A 14,746-nucleotide genomic window follows, 5' to 3' on the forward strand; every position below is an offset into this window, starting at 1 on the left:
CCAGTGCTCTACTTCTGATCCTGTCCTTTATCATTACATTGGCTGGGAGGGGCTCCACTTCAAGTGACATGTTGGAGCCCTGCTTGCTGACAGACTTCATCATCATTCATATAAGTAGCAGCAAGACTTTCTTGAAGGAGGGACAGAAAGAAGGAGTGGCAAGCAGGGAAAGAAGCATTTGATTGCTTTTAACATCTCAAAGTCTTGCATGTATTGCCCAGTATTAGATGCCCTACTATCTGATAGATAGGACAGTACTCTCTTAGTACTAGTTTATGACTGAACAGTACTGATTATTGTTCTCCCATCTGATTTAGCTTCTGAAAACCGTACAGTACTTTTTTTTTTAACCTCACTTTTCTGCTTCATAAAGCCCCCAAAGCAACTTACAAAAGTTAAAAACAACAAATATCAGTAAATTCCCCATAAGAGAAAACATTGGGCAAACATCCAAAGAAATAGCTGTTAGCAGTGCTTTTTTTCTTAAAAAAAATGTTTTGGGGTACTCTCATTTTGACTCAAGAAAATGACCATTTTATAGTTCAAATCAGGAAAAATAAATACAGTAAATGGACAAAAGTACAAAGATTCACAAAATGTTTAGAGGTATGCATAACCCTGTGTATCCCCAGAAAAAAAAAGCACTGGCTGTTAGTCTGTTGCAGCAAAGACAACCACAATCCTTTGTTGTCAAAAGAAGACACTAAAAACAACACGTTTCAAACAAATAACTGGATTTCTGTAATAGGCAATACATACTGCAGCATTTATGTGTTGCTTTTGCCCTTCCTGTAGGTACCGAGATTACAGGAACAATGAGGACTACAGCCATACTGTTGAGTTTTGGCATATTCTTGCAGCACGCCTTTCCTTCCTTATCTTGTTTGAAGTAAGTATTTTTGTTGTAAAAGCTCTAGTATGTTAGTTTTCAGCTGAACATAAATGTGAGTGTGAAGGAACATTTACATTTAGGCTCCTTAAGAGTGTAACTTCATTGATCATAGCTTAGGGCAACATTTGTGGAATAAACTTGGGTCACATTCAGCCAAGTATGACCAGGGTATCCCCAACCACGCTTCTCATTCTCAAAGTAATGCACTCTGAAAAAGCTTTCATATATGAGAAGAAATAAATATACTCTGTCCCTTTTAGAGATGATTCCCTTGCTAACAGCCAGATCACATTCTGTAGAATATTGGACTTGGCAAAGCAGCAGGCAGTAGGGAATGGAGAAACTTTTTATTTTGTAGAACTGTTAAATTATTTTAAGTTTTATGTTTCACTCTTTGTCCACAGAGTTCTCTGTATGTCCATGCAAATAAGGTTTCTATGTTGTTTGCCATCCAGGTACTAGACATTATAAGCCCTCTTAGCTTTGGAGATGAAATATCTCTTTCAGTGTGTTTCGAGTCCAGGAACAGAAACTCTGCCAGTTAGTGAGGGGCAACTGTACATGGACTTGACTATCTTTCCCAGGAGTAAATTGAAAGTCTGTGCTGAATGATAATTGGGACATCGCTTTAGATTTCCTCTGGACACGGCCTAATGGTGGGTTTATAATTGACTGTTCAGTCCTTTTACAGTCAGTGGAGGGACTTAGATTAATGTTGATCCACGATGCTTAGTTGCCATGATGTAGTAAAACACACAAGTGTCCAAAAGAACCAATGTAAAGCACTTAAGAACAGCAGGTTGCTTTGCTTACTGTTGGTCGTTATCTAGACCAACAATTGTATTGTTCAGTTACTTTTATACTCCATAGGGACTATTGTAATCAAGCAGTAGATAAATTGCTTAAATGAACAAATTAGATGGTGATTGCAGTATGTCTCCTGTAAGGAATAAAATCTGATTCTGTTGGCTCTTTGCAGCATGTGGCTCTTTGCATCAAACTGATTGCAGCCTGGTTTGTGCCTGATGTCCCCAGGGGCATTAAGAACCTGCATCTACAACAAAAACGTGAAAGGCTGTTGAAAAGACTCAGGTGTGTGTTTTATCCGAGTACGATTCTCTTGAGAGGCAAACAATGGACAATAAAGCTACAGGGAGCAGGCTCTTGAACTGCGGTGTTGTTTGGGGAGGGGGATTGTTGTTATTTATATATTTTTGGTATATTTATTTTCAGATCTTATTGTGATTTATATGGAAATTGTTCAGTTTGGTTGTGTACTTTTTGATGCATTTTATTTATTGTTTATAATTACTTTTTATGTTTGTAATGTAAATCATTTCATGCTGTAAGCCACCTTTAGCATGATTTTAACTATGGAAAGGCAGCATACAAATAAAATGATGATGCCTGGAATAGTCCCAAGTGGATAGCACTACAGCAGATGTTATGGCAGCAGAGATTAATTTTACTTGCTTTTTTTGTTGTACCGTTATCATTTAAATTTAGTTTTATTTAAGCCTGTATGTACTTCCAAGTTGAGCCCTATTGGGGTATTCATTTACAATGGGGATGGAGAAAAAACTCCACAGAACTCTGATTCTACATTGGCCTAATCTGATCAGAGCATATCATGACCTGGATTAGATCAATAAGTTACTATAGAACCCACAGTCCTGCAGAACCCAGTACTGAGCCAAGGGCTCCAGGGCTGGCTTCCTCTGTTCATTTCATATGGTTCCCTCTATCCCTTTTTAAAAGTTTCAGAAGTAGTCTTCCAGCCATTCAGAGTCTGGAATGGCCAGTACAGTGGGTGTTCTTCAACAGAATAGGGCAAGTCTCCCTGGGAACAATGGAGCTTTTTGATGTTCCATCACTCACAGAGGGGATGTGACTGCTGTGTTTTTTGCATCATCATCATCATCATCAACTAATATGCCACCCACCTGATTGGGTTGCCCCTGCAAAAAATAGTAAAAACACAATACAACCTCAAATACTAAAAACTTCCCTTAACAGGGCTGCCTTCAGATGTCTTTTAAAAGTCACATAGCTGAAAGCAAGGGAATGTTATCAAGCCCCATCACTCCCAGGGCTTCAGCTGACGTGATTCCTCTGCTTAAGACACAAATATACCCTGCTGTATATCATGCCTACATCAGTTTGTCTCCAGGAAGTGACCTGTGGGAATATTTTTGTTCAATGTGCAAATAAATCCTTGATGTATCATTCTGTAAGGTGGTTCCAAACAGCAGGTGGCAGTGAATTCTGTTTTATCCCCACAGCTGAGATGGTTTCATGCTCTCTTATATGAAATTAAATATTCTTGTATTCTCCTTTCTATTTTAAATGCTTAAATGGCATAGGAAGAACCCTCATTGGCTTCCCTTCCAGGTGTTAGTTAAGCCCATGCCTCTTTAGCTTTGCCATTTTTTCCCTTGCAATTAAAATGCTGCATCTTCCAACTGAAATTGAGAATAGTTGTTTCTATATATTTTAGAAGAATGGATGACTCCACAGAAGTATAGTGAAACGTCATATGAGAGTGCTGGGATCAAGAGAAGAAATCCTCGAGCCAAGCATCTAGAAGAATGGTGCTGTAGGCTTTGAAGATGTCAGCTGAACTCTGCAGGCGTCGCTTGATCCTTTGCTTACTGCTCTTGGATTTTACCTCTTCACTGAAAGGAAATAATGCCATTGCCTTGCATGGTAAGATTGTTTTGAATATTCAAGTGTTCCTAGGAGACTACAGGGTAGGAACAATGTCACATGTCAGAGCATGAGGCAGAAGTAAGCAGGAGCGTTTGCACTGTCAATAAAAGAACTCTATTGCTATAAAGTTAAAATAATTTTGGTTACACCAAACTTCCATGTTCTGCTGCCACCACTCATAACAGATTTGACACTTAACGCCCATGAAACTCTCTCAGCTGTCTCAGACTCACAGTGTAAATCAACATGAAATCTCTTAACTCTCATGGCTCATAGGAATATATATTAATATCTTTTCATTTCCTTCATTACCTTGATGGTGCTCTTTGAGTGGAAAGAAATATATTGTTTGCATAACATATATTTCCTTTGTATAATTGAACAGCACATGTGCAAAGTTATTTTTATAGGGGCTTTTTTGTTTGTTTGTTTGTTTTTTGCATCAAAGCCTCCAAACTGCTGTTTAAAGTTCAAGAGAACTGTTATTTTGAAGTTTCCATAATTTCTTTATCTGCTGACATCCTTTTAGAGATTACTCCCTTTAGCTTTTTAATGGTACACCATTTGATAAAAGTTTATTTTGTGCTGGTTTATAAAAAGGGACCCAGTTAACTGTCTACCTCATAAAGCTGATGGGAAGTTTAATTCAGTTCTGAAAAGCACTTTAAGGCCTTTACCTATATTGTAAACACTCTTGATTCTATCATTCCAACGAGCCACTAGGATAGTTGCCCACACTGAAACTATGAATGAAACCCCTCAAAGGTGGCAATGTTTGTATTACCTCACTCAACTTTTTTACATATAAGTTGGGGTCAGATGTACCCACACATAAACTTCACAAGAATAGGTATATTTTTCCTTGGATTCTTAATTCATGATACTGTTAGAACCCAGTTTCTGACCAATCCAAAGATCTGTGTGTATTTACAAAGATTATATACAGTAGTTCCTTTATTAATTCACTCATCCTAAAGAGGCCAGCTGTACATAGAACTGTGTATATACATCATTCTTGGACACAGCAGAACACTGGGCTTCGGTTAGCAGTTTCAGCCTGTTGCATCATAGAGCTACATGTGTTAGAAAAGCTGCTCTTGACGAAAATTACTTTTACTTTTCTGCATAAGCACTAAAGGCACAGAGGCTGTGCTTCATTGGACAGTTATGTATTCCACAAAAACTGTTTTGTTTCATACCCCTTGTGCTTTCTTTCCAATCAAGTATCTAATAACACACAGAAATAAAGCACAATTTTAAAAAATCCTGATCCAAAAAATGTTAAGGCTTCAAGATGTCTTTTAGATGTAAGTTAAAATGACTTGTGTCCCTTCACCTTTTATTATATGGATTAGGTAGAACCGCTGAATTAATGTTGATATTCATATGTAACTTATCAACTTGACATTTGGATTCTCTTTTGTTCTTGTTTGCAAATGTTACATCTTACATGTATTGTTAAGTTACTTGTATTGGAACTAAATCATAGCACTGAGAATGTAAAGATGTAACATGCTAAAGGGCTCTTCTATCCTGTTTTTATCCTCAGCAAAATCCTTTGTGGATATCAATGATTGCAGTTATACTCTCTTGCTCCTGAAGTCATTTTTGCAATTTGTACTTTTGACTGAAAAGATCATGCAAAGTTAAAATTCCTATTACGTACCTAATACCTATATTTTTCCTTTCCCCCCCTTTCTCTGACAAATTCTAAATTTAATTGCAAGTTAAGCTTCAGCAGCAATCACATGTTCATTCCTTGAAAGCCAATGGGACTTGGACTCTAGCTGAAACATATCTGTTTGAGAAGCTCCATAATGCTGTAATTCTGGAAGCATCTTGCTCAGGGAATGCCTTTAAAATTGTGCCTTATAGCAATATGAAGCTTTGGCTCTAGATTACTTTAACACAAATCCTTACATATTGAATTAGGGAACTTAATTCAATTTGTAATTCCTTAGGCTTTCTGCTCTTGTGTCATACTGTTTAAAGTTGTACTTTTAAAGAAAACACAGTTACTCTAAAATACTGTGCAATGTGTAATTTTTATCAAATGAAATTTTATACAATAAACTTTTAAAAACTTTTAAGCATAAAGACTGGACCGGCTTTATTTTAGTTTGGACAGAGTAGTCAGAAATCTTACATTTATAGAGAGACCTATCTTTGAGGTTTTGTATCAAAGGGTGCTGGGTATAGCTCTGGTATAAAAAAAAACCCATGTGCAATGCAGGCCATAAGGGGAGTTGAAAATAAACTGAAAATGAGGACACCTTCCAACTGATGTTAGATAACTTTATTAAACATGTAACTAACCAGGGTAGTCTTGCAATCCACATGGAAACCTTAGGAACAATGTGTTTCAAAAACAGAATCCTGGATAGGCCACTAATGCAACATGCAGTTGTTGGTCTTCACTGCTGCCTTACATAAGAACATAGCAAGCTGCCTTATATTGAGTCAGACATTTGGTCCATGTAGCTCAGTATTGTCTACACTGATTGGCAACAGCTCTCCAGGATTTCATACATGGAGTTTTTCCCAGCCCTAAATGAAGATTGAACATGGGACCTTCTGTATGCAAGACAGATGCTCTCCCACTGAGTCCTGAAAGTGGAGCAAACTACAACTGATCTCTTATTTTTGTAAAATATGTGTGATGTTTTTGTTAAGTTGTACCGAGTTCTAAAAAATAAAATAAAAAGGATATTAAAAAACATAATTCTTCAGTGACTATAGGCAGTGCTAATATGAAGTGGGACACTACACCTTGAAAGTCCCCTTGTTACATTATTGTTTTTATTTTTCTAAGAGCATGCACGTATAGACTACAGCTTTCCCATAAACTCCTATTTTGCTCTTTCTTTCCTTCACCACCCTGGCCCCAATGTATTAATTTTGAAAACTTCAATTTGGCAAGGTGCCTTCTAAATGACAAAAAACTAGATCAGAGGTAAGCAACCTAAGGCCCAATCGCCTTCTCAATCCGGCCCACGGACGGTCTGGGAATCAGCGTGTTTTTACAGGAGTAGAATGTGTCCTTTTATTTAAAATGCATCTCTGGGTTATTTGTGGGGCATAAGAATTTGTTCTTTTTTTTCCTTTTCAAAATATAGTCCGGCCTACCACATGGTCTGAGGGACGGTGGACCGGCTCATGGCTGAAAAAGGTTGCTGACCCCTGGTCTAGATATTATTTTTAATACCTACTTTGGTGCACTCCAGGGTTTGGAGACAGTACTTTTATGGACAGTCCCCACAATGATATGTCAGAGAAGCACAACAATACAATATAGACATCCTTCTTCTTGCCTGCACATGGGATTTGATGCTATAATGCATTGTTATATATGACTATGTTGTTTAGATGTGTTTATGATGAATATGTGTTGTGATGCTATTTGTTTTTTATAATAATAGATTTTAAAAGTAAAATCTAACTAGGCAAAAGGAAACCTTTTTCCCTCAATCATACGAATCTATCAATTTTCCTATATTCTCTATAATGTTGTATTCCAGAATATAATGCATACTGCTACTTTTCTAATATCAATCCTGCTGATTTTTATCCTTCCTTAACCCTATATTAGCGATCTAGATTGGAACATACATCTTGCGTTCATCATTTGAGGTCCTTCTCCAGGTCCTCCCTCTCTAAGAGAATTTCTGAAGCTGGCAAAAAGGGGAAGATCCTTTTCAGCTGTGGCCCCTCATATAGGGAATGCTTTCTCTGGCGAGGTTCACCTGATGCTGACATCAACATCATTTGGACACCAGGTTAAGCTTACTGCTGCTTCAGTGATATATTCTGGGAGGCACAGGTACAGGCTTGGGAAGTCACCTGGCATGCATTACCTATAACTAAAGGAGTGCTGAACCTGTTGCTAACATCTCTGTTGAGTCACTAAACTTTGGTGGACCACCTCAATATTATCGAACACTCAGTGCAAATGCTTTGTTCTATCACTATAGAAGGGTAAACCATTATTACTGGATACGTTAGCTACCTAGCAAATTGCAATTGGGTATTGTGACACAGGAACATTTAAAGCAGTGGTGGCTAGCCTGTGGTCCTCCGGCCTACACACATCATCTATGCTGGCTGGGGCTGATGAGAGGTGGAGTCCACCACTTCGGGCAGGACTACAGGTTAGCCACCCCTATTTTAAAAGGTTAACCATCATGCTTGTCTGCATATGTGATAATGCTAATTTCAGAGATGTAAGGAACATGCATCTGCTCTGAATTTCCAGAAGCAGCATCTGTGGATAGGGACAGTGATAAGAAATGTACCTAGAAGAATTGCAGCAATGCTTCTCGGTTGAACTTTTTGAAAGGAAAGAAAAGCCCTTATTGTACAAGCAGCTGGTAGTGGAACTAAGCTAATAAAAATTGCTAGATCTTATTGCTGTCCTTTTTTAAATATATAATTTCCTATATTTTATTGGCACAAATATTTTAAAATATTTGGAAATACATAATTAGATCTCAGTTCTATTACTGAGAATAAAACCTCATCAACTGGAGTAAATTACACAAAAGTCAAAATGTTTCAAACTGGAAAGTGTTGTTATTCATACTCACATTCCAGGAGCTGAGGTGTTTCCTTAAAAAAGAAAAAAGTTAAGAATTATAGCAAATAATTATATGTCAAAAGTGTTTTCTTTTCTGTCCTGATATAATAGATCTCAGGGTGTTTTGCCTTCACATCATTTGCTTTCCAATTTGAATTAAAGCTATTATGCTGAGTGGGTGAGACCCTGGCATTAAACAGTGTGCTGTTTAATATTCAGAGTTTGACATCCAGTCTGTGTGGAATGAATGGAGCGGAGGTTTGTCCTAATCATGTCCGGGTTAGTATAGCAATTCCTATTAAAGGATCCATCTACTACAGACAGAATTTTATTATAGCACGTTCAGCAGAAGGAACATCCTGGCACCTGCATCTGAATTGCCATGGAGAGACACTCACTACTTTGTGCCTCTTAATGCTCTTTATAGTACTGGAAGCTTACATGATAAAAAGGGGTTTATTTTAGAAGACAAGGCTTTTAGTGTTGCAGTAAATTCTCATACACAGGATTAGTCTGATGGGCTCATTATTGTAACTTACAGTCATTTATTTATGCTCAGGAGTGAAGAAGCAGGAAAGTGAAATTACACACATCATTAATACTTTCCAAAGCTTGTCTAATGTCTGCTATTACTTCCTTTTCTACTTTAATGCTGCTCAATGTTTTCTCTCTCAAGACAGCCAGAGAGCACTAATAATCCCATTAAGTAGGTTACCTTTCAGTCATTAGCTATATGGGGTCTCTTCTTCCCAAATATGAAGTGATCTGCATATTGTCCTCAGTCTCAATTTGCCTAACACACAGTTCAGAATCTTTAACATAAATCTGCACAATATGCATATGTTTATTTTATTTTTCATCTTTCCTTCAAGGAACTGAAGGTGGCATAAATAGCCCCCTCCTTTAACCTCACAAAAATCCTGTGACATACGTAACACTAATGACTAGCCCAAGATCACCTAGTGAGTTTCTTGGCTGGCAGAATTTGAAAATGGGTCTCCCCAGTGCTAATCTGACACTCTGGTTAATGTGGTCACTACTAGTGATGTAGTAACAGGGGGATATAGGCTGGTATCCCTCCAGTACTCCCCCTCCCGAGTGATTACAACATGTGCTGGAGTACCAGGGGGATTGAATTGCTATGGTCAATATTTACAGCCTGCAGCCATAGGCCATTGCCAATACAATGAGATACACAAACATAAAAGATAAGGAAATGAATTTTCTACTTAAAATTAAAATTACCTTAAAGCTTATTTGTGTTGCTCTTAATTGTAAAGGTAAAGGTAAAGAGACCCCTCACCGTTAGGTCCAGTCATGGCCGACTCTGGGGTTGCTGTGCTCATCTCGCTTTATTGGCCGAGGGAGCCGGTGTACAGCTTCCGGGTCATGTGGCCAGCATGACTAAGCCACTTCTGGCGAACCAGAACAGCACACGGAAACGCCATTTACCTTCCCACTGGAGAGGTACTTATTTATCTACTTGCACTTTGACGTGCTTTCGAACTGCTAGGTTGGCAGGAGGCTCTTAATTGTACTTTGCTCAAATTAACAAGTCACTATTGCAAACCACTGACATTTGGTTCAAAATTATTGCCATCACTCATGTTCTTGCTTCCACTGCTTCACATGACCGGGTGTGGGGGCACTAGAGGGGTATTTGAGGTCTCTGACACTGTTTTGCTCATGTGGACTGTGTACTCACTTCCATGCTTGTAATAAAGCTCCCTCCACTCACCAACATAGATTCATGCATCACAGTAGCTTGGACTAGATGACACTCGAGGTCACTTCCTACTCTACAATTCTGTGACTCTATGCCTTGTGTATATTGGCATGGTTTCTTGGCATGAATGCTGTGGAAGTGCTGGCTGCAAGTATGCAGATTGGGGAAGGGGCTGCAATGTGTGCATGTGTTTGTTTCCAGTGTCATGTTTTGGCAAGCTCATTTATTTGTGTGTGTGTGTGCGTCTGTGACTGGCCATGCATGCGGAGGCAGAAAGTGTGCCAGGATTGGGTGGTGGTGTTGCTATGGATGCAATGAGTGTCCATTATCTTCACTGAGCTTGGGCAGTTACTGTAGTCCCTCCTAGCCAACACTCTGTAGGATTTCGATCAAGAGTTTTTATGCCAGCAGATTGCAGCAGCCATGCAACATAGCAGATTCCTATACTTTAGTTTGCTCTACTGGGCTGGTAATATTTACTCCTGTTCACTTCCAGGATAAAGGTTTTTTTTTGTTTAAGTTGTTCACAAACAGGTATAGAAATAGCTGGACACGTGCCCAGTAGAGCAAAAAAAAAGCCCTGGAAACTGAGGAAAGGGACAGAAAAACAGCCCAAATACCTTCAAATTCATTAATAAGGAAAACAGATAGACAAGGCAGCGTAACGGAAACATACCAACTTATTCTACAAAGCTCAGCAAGCAGCAGAACAGCAATGAATAAAGGAAATGTGTAGAGGCTAACATGCCAAAAATGCACACAGGAAAAATTGGACTTGACGACCTGTTTGCAATATAAGGTCCCTGTCTGGAAACCCACTATGTTCCTTAAATGTACCCTGAAACAGGGGATATTATTTTTAGCAAACTACATCCACTTTGTTTCATGGGGCTTCATGTAAACCACATTGAGGATTCAAAGCACAGCCTTCATAAGATTATATGAGAAAAGGTTGCAAGAAAGCCCTGCCTTCCAACTCTTTGCACATCTCTTGGGTAAGGAAGAGAACCAGCAGCATCCAAACTTAGCCCAAGCAGCATCTTAGTTAGGAGAAAAAAGGCTGAAAATTCTGTAACAGCAAGAGGAAGCTGATGCCGGTCCTTTTCTCCATTCTCCTCTGTATATATCGTTAAAAACAAGAAGTTGAGAGTACCAGGTATATATTAATCAGGTCTATCTCCATTTCTTGTTTGCGGCACAGTTTACATCAGTATCTATCTAGATCGATAGTTTTAATGGACCTATGAAAGGAAGTCGCCAACAACATTACCAATATGCAGGTCTGATACATAAACTTACTTAAGCAAGACATTTTGTCCGCATTCCTGGGACTCCCAGCTGGCGCCTAATGGACTACGAAAAGGAACAGCCGCAAAGCGACCCATTCCGCCCTAGTGCAACCGCCTGAAGTGCTGGCTCTGAACAACAACTTTTTCCAAGCCTGCTGACTAAGCAAAAAGTTAGCATGTTGAAGTTATATATTTTCGAAGCCACCTATCTACCCTCTTGCTTCGATCCGTCTAGGCTGAAGAGTGTAAACAACTTGCCTGCACAGGTGTGTGGGGCCTAAGGCAGAGGTAGCCAGTTGCATGCTGGGAGACGTAGTATTTTCTCACGAAAGGAACTTAGCAGCGAGGAATCTGCTGCACTACACTACCCAGAATTCCTCTGCGAAGAGAGGTGTGAGGCGCCGCCCTTTGCCTACCTGAGCGCAGGTTGTGGGTTCCCATGGCAACAGGGAAGAGGGTTAATTATGAAGACGCCTCCTTGTCCCCTCAGCTGCTAAAATTGTTATCTTCGCGCAAGAGGGGTTTTTGGGGTGCAACTGGGCCATGGCTTCTTGAGTTAGAGGTTGGTGTTGCTTCTTTTATTCATTGGAGTCTCGCGTGCTGGGTCTTCTCTGTACTAGGCCAGGAAGAGAGAAACACGCACGTGTCATGATGGTGATAAGAAAAAAGGTTTTTTTCTTCTTCTTAAGGCCTCCAAGAGTGGAGCTGAGGCAACGTGAGACTATTACTGCGGGAGAGGTAGCAGCTTCTGGTTCCTTGGGCTGTGCCTTCGTGCAGTACAAAAGCAGTATATTGGGACATACAGTGAAAATGGGATTGCTGCCTTTAGTAAAGATTAATCCGTTCTTCCTTTTTGTAACACAATTTTAGCGTTATTTTGCAGGTATTCCTCAGCGGTGATTACAATTGCCCATGTTAGGAATTGAGGTGGAAGTTAAATTTGCATCTTGAAATTGTTTGGTGTAGAAGTAGTCCCCTGTTATCTTACCTTGGAGCAAAGTGTGTGGTTTGGGGGTTTGCCTAGTGTTGTGTTGAGATAATAATCCATATTTTTATTTGAAAAAGGCTTGGGACACCTAAACAAAACATGAACTCCCCTAACTAAAAGACCTATAGCTTGATCCAGTTTACCTGGAAGTCATTAGTGCAAAGTTGAATGGGGCTTACTCCTAAGGAAGTCAACATAGGAATATAGGCTTTGGATAAAATCGTATGCATACTTACTTACTATTGAGCACAGTAGGACTTGCTGCTTTTGAGTAAACAGGCATAAGATCTACTGAAAGTAAAGGGTGGGGTGGGGAACAGGAACTTAACATTTCCGTCTTAAAACCATTTAAGCAAGTCAAATTGATTTTAGTGATCCAGGCAACAGTATTTATGACTACAGCCACAGATTCAGTTTTCTTATTTTAATTTGTGTTCATTAAAAAAGTGTAGGCGCACAATCTAGCCAATGTTTGAGACGTTTTTAACAACACAAACTTACACATATACTCAGAAGCAAGTAACTTTGCTCAGTGGGGCTTAATTCCTGGTAAGTGCACAGATGATTGCAGCTAGGACCTCCTTATACTTGGTGGGACAGTGCTGAGTATACATTTAGGCTTGCCACATGAACCTTTTGTTCCTTATTGAAACTAATGGGACTCAGATGTGCTTAACTTTGGCTGGGTGTGATTAGTTTTTTGTTAGACGACTATACTGTTGCTTCTGAGCTTTAAAAAAATCCTAAAATAGAATATCATTACTAGATCATATTGGGTATCTTGGACATTTTATACAGAAGCTGTTGTTGTAAAACTGAATTTTAATTTATTATCTACAAAATGAATAATTGGAAGGAAGTGGACATGTTTGGAAGATGATTGATTGCTGGGGATACTGTGGAGCTGAAATTGTATGGCTTGGTTTCTAGGGCAACAGGTTTCTTTGCAGCTGTTCAGAAAAGAATGAAGCCATGCGTAAGGGAGAAGTCTATAATCTGTTGGTAAGATTCTACCCTAATTTCATGAGTGCTTTGGACTGTCCAGGCAAATTAAAGCAACATTTGTTAAGAATTCAAGATACATTATAACTAATAAGCTATGCATCTCTGATGTTCCCTGAAATGCATCATTTTGAGCTTCTTGGGGATAATGCTACAGCATCACATGGACAGAACAGATGAAAATAATTTTTGTGACTTGAAGAACCAGATTTTATGGGCCAATATACTTAGGTTACAAAACATTTGGGCCAAAATGCATAAACCATAATAAAATATCTCCCCACTCTGCTCCAGCTTGTAAGGCTTGTACTCTACCATCAAGCTGCTTTTCAGATTTAGTTAGTTAGACTGAATATTGCTCTTCCCATTGCACTAAATGAGAAACAGTATTAAGAACAAAAACCTGATCTTGTTGTCTCCCGTGGAAGGCAAATAGGAATCACAAGGAGTACCATGCCGGGTCATGATTGTGCAGCAATTATAGCATCAGTGCAGTGCAGCAAAATACTCAGGATATACTAACACAACACACTGCAGTTGCTCTGTGTGAGGTCTTGCAAAAGTCAGATATGTGGAGTGTGGAGGAGTGTGATGCCACTCTGCAAAATCCTTGAATCGGGAGACCTCCCACCTTAGTACTGTTACCAGTGTTGTGACCACAAACCATATAAATTAGCCAAATGTGACCATTACTGTAAAGCACTTTGCATGTTGAAAGTACTATGTAAATTATAAATAACTAATTTAAAAATGAATATTGGATGCCAGGGCCTGTATTTCAGAGCCTTCCTAGGGCATAGGCAAAGACACCAGTTGTGCTGTGATAAAACTGGAAACTGCCACACGCTCCATCTCATACTAGTACCCATGCCCATGGGCAACACAGAGTAGATGGGACAGAGGAAAGGGAACAGGAAATGCAGTGGATGGAACCCCAAACAGTGGGTGTCTGCTTTGTAAATGTTGCCCTTCTTGGAGCACAGCAATTCTGTTCAAGGCCTGTCCCCATCTATCAGGTGTGCCTCAGGTGATAGTGCCTGTGGTATCTGAGAGGATGGTGAAAGAAATGTGTGCATGAGTAGAATTTTGTAGTAAAATCCACGTGTCTGCAAGACAAGAGTTCTGTGGCAATACTTGATATACAGTCTTTCCTGTTTGTGAGCATTCTCGCCCTGTGTGTGAAGGGTGATATGCAAATGCCATAAACAAAGGGCTGTAATGTGTCAGCTATTTAGTTTAGTATTATATTGTTACCACCATTGTATGGATTTGTCATTTGCATTTTCTGTTCTTGGAAAATGTATTAAGCCATTTTTGTCTCTTTTGGAAGTTACTTGACATAGATCAGGTACCTCTTACTGTTACATACTAAAAACTTGCCTGCCATTCATATAGTCATTGTGGTTAAGGATTACTTGCTTATATGGGACAGCAGCTTTGATCAGGTAATGATTCTGAATACAACTTTGGGGAGCCTAGTGGTAATTCCATGTTTCATATTTAGGTTTCTGAAAGCTTCTCTGTAATTGGAGAGTTGTTCCTCTTTTATGTATTTTCTTTCACAACT

At 39.2% G+C, this 14,746-nt stretch overlaps 2 protein-coding genes across 8 annotated transcripts in view; both read left to right on the top strand.

Moving 5' to 3' along the window:
- The window catches only part of ANO9 (anoctamin 9), a 52,664-nt gene extending 46,973 nt beyond the window's left edge, over window positions 1-5,691 (top strand). For all 3 annotated transcript variants that reach the window (XM_079970238.1, XM_079970236.1, XM_079970237.1), the window contains 3 exons: window positions 796-889; window positions 1,872-1,984; window positions 3,390-5,691. In XM_079970238.1, coding sequence (XP_079826364.1) covers window positions 796-889; window positions 1,872-1,984; window positions 3,390-3,417 — 235 coding nt within the window. In that variant the 3' untranslated portion in view covers window positions 3,418-5,691. The remainder of the gene's footprint in view (window positions 1-795; window positions 890-1,871; window positions 1,985-3,389) is intronic.
- A 1,788-nt stretch (window positions 5,692-7,479) lies between these two features.
- The window catches only part of SIGIRR (single Ig and TIR domain containing), a 37,551-nt gene continuing 30,284 nt past the window's right edge, over window positions 7,480-14,746 (top strand). For 2 of the 5 annotated variants that reach the window (XM_079970242.1, XM_079970246.1), the window contains exon 1: window positions 11,572-11,751. The gene's annotated coding sequence lies outside the window, so the exon portion shown is untranslated. Of the gene's footprint in view, window positions 7,750-11,571; window positions 11,752-13,107; window positions 13,180-14,746 lie in introns of those variants that run through there. The other 3 variants (XM_079970243.1, XM_079970245.1, XM_079970244.1) reach the window with 3 other exon arrangements.

The sequence above is a fragment of the Podarcis cretensis genome, assembly GCF_951804945.1.
Source record: "Podarcis cretensis genome assembly, chromosome: 1".
NCBI lineage: Eukaryota > Metazoa > Chordata > Lepidosauria > Squamata > Lacertidae > Podarcis > Podarcis cretensis.